This window comes from Aplysia californica, unplaced genomic scaffold (genome assembly GCF_000002075.1).
Source record: "Aplysia californica isolate F4 #8 unplaced genomic scaffold, AplCal3.0 scaffold00432, whole genome shotgun sequence".
NCBI classification, from domain to species: domain Eukaryota; kingdom Metazoa; phylum Mollusca; class Gastropoda; order Aplysiida; family Aplysiidae; genus Aplysia; species Aplysia californica.
In genome coordinates, this window is record NW_004797702.1 from 683232 (window position 1) to 685280 (window position 2049).

Sequence of the window (2049 nt, forward strand, 5' to 3'; positions counted from 1 at the left end):
TCTTCTTCTTCTTCTTCTTCTTCTTCTTCTTCTTCTTCTTCTTCTTCTTCTTCCTCTTCCTCTTCTCCTTCCTCCTCTTCTCCTTCTTCCTCTTCTCCTTCTTCCTCTTCTCCTTCTTCCTCTTCTTCTCCTTCTCCTTTCCCTTTTCCGTCTTTTCCTTCACCTCCTCCTTACAGTTACAAAGTTTTTCACTGACGTTGCCTGAAGGAGGTAAAAAATGATAGCTGATTTTGTTTTTTCTTTTTCCTGAGGGGCAAGCACCTTCCCTCTAAAAGGAAGGAAGCACACACACACACACACACACACACACACACACACACACACACACACACACACACACACACACACACACACACACACATCTTGTACTCTCTTTGTCTCTCTCTTTTTCTTGTCTCTCTTATAATCTTTCCTAAAAATTCTTTGAACTATATTCATCATCGAACTGACATCTTAACAAAATGCATGAGCATGTGTACCCTGCAAAGTTTTCAACACATGAATGTTTGTAGATGGTTGGCAGGTACGCTGATGGGGTTTGCTCTTTCTTCCCTTCAAACAAATGTTACCCTAATCTTTGACGATAACTTGACCTATTTGTGTTGCAGTTGCTGTAAAACTCTTAAAACAGCTAAAAATCTCCTCTATTCTTTGGCAATCACATGACCTTCTTAGTAAACCTGTAAAAAAAATGACCTATTTGTGTTGAAATTGCCTCAAAACTCTTACTAAATCTTTGAAAAACTAACCTAGTTGTGTTGCAATCGCAGTAAAAATCTTAGTAAACCTAAAACAAAATCTAACCTATTGTGCTGCAAGTGTTGTAAAATAAATTTTTTACAAAAATATATTTTAGTTGCAATAGCTGTAAAACTCTTTAGGAAACCTAAAAAAAACAACTGACCTCTTTGTGTTGCAAGTGCTGTAAGACTGTTACCACAACCACCCATTTTGTCCTCCCACTCAGCAGGTGGTTGACGGGTGCTCTGGTGTGGTTTGCTTCTTGCCTATCAAACATCTATTGCCCTGATCTCTCCTACTTCTTTTTTGTGTTTGTTACTCTCTTGTAGCACCTCTAATCTTCGACACTTAAATGACCTTATTGTGTTGCAAGTGCCGTTAAACTCGTACTAAGACTATCTCCCCACCGCAGCGCGTCGAGCGTGGGCGCAGGTCGACAGATGACCTTCCGACAGCTAGAGGACACCATCAACAAGTGGACCACAGAGCTGGAGGAACAGGAGAAGAATTTCCTGGATCAGGCCACGCAGGTCAACGCATGGGACCTCATCGTCATGGACAACGGGGACAAGGTCGGTTGCTGTTTCTTTGTTGTTGTTGTTGTTGTTGCTGTTGTTGTTGCTGTTTCTTTGCTGTTGTTCTTGTTGCTGTTGTTGCTGTTCTTGTTGTTGCTGTGTGTGTGTGTGTGGTAGCCTATCCGTTCGAAATGTTTGGAGCCCCGAAGAGCGTGCTCTTCGCCAGGGCCACCACCTCCCTTGGGTAGCGGGTGAGGCAGTCCAACCTCCCTGAATCCCCCCGAAGAGATGCCACCGCCCATTTTGTGGTTTGCTTCTTGCCTATCAAACATCTATCGCCCTGATCTCTCCTACTTCTCTTTTGTGTTTGTTACTCTCTTGTAGCACCTCTAATCTTCGACACTTAAATGACAACTAGGTTAGTCTTGTTGCTGTTGTTGGTGTTGTTGTTGTTGCTGTTCTTGTTGTTGTTGTTGTTGTTGTTGTTCTTCTTCTTCTTCTTGTTGCACGATACATGGAGTACTAAACCGCTATACGATCACGGTCAGGTCAAGGTCGGTCGTTGTTGTTGCTGTTCTTGTTGTTGTTGCACAGGGCATGGAGTACTAAACTCCTATACGATCACGGCCAGGTCAAGGTCAGTCGATGTTGTTGCACAGGGCATGGAGTACTAAACTCCTGTACGATCACGGCCAGGTCAAGGTCAGTCGATGTTGTTGCACAGGGCATGGAGTACTAAACTCCTGTACGATCACGGCCAGGTCAAGGTCAGTCGATGTTGTTGCACAGGGCA

The 2049-nt window shown here is 43.7% G+C and overlaps 1 protein-coding gene across 1 annotated transcript in view; it reads left to right on the forward strand.

Moving 5' to 3' along the window:
* The window catches only part of LOC101849482 (nuclear pore glycoprotein p62), a gene marked incomplete in the record, with an annotated part of 13889 nt that overhangs the window by 8091 nt on the left and 3749 nt on the right, over window positions 1–2049 (forward strand). Inside the window, 1 exon segment of the mRNA XM_013086073.2 lies at window positions 1154–1313. Within this exon segment, the coding sequence (XP_012941527.1) occupies window positions 1154–1313 (160 nt within the window).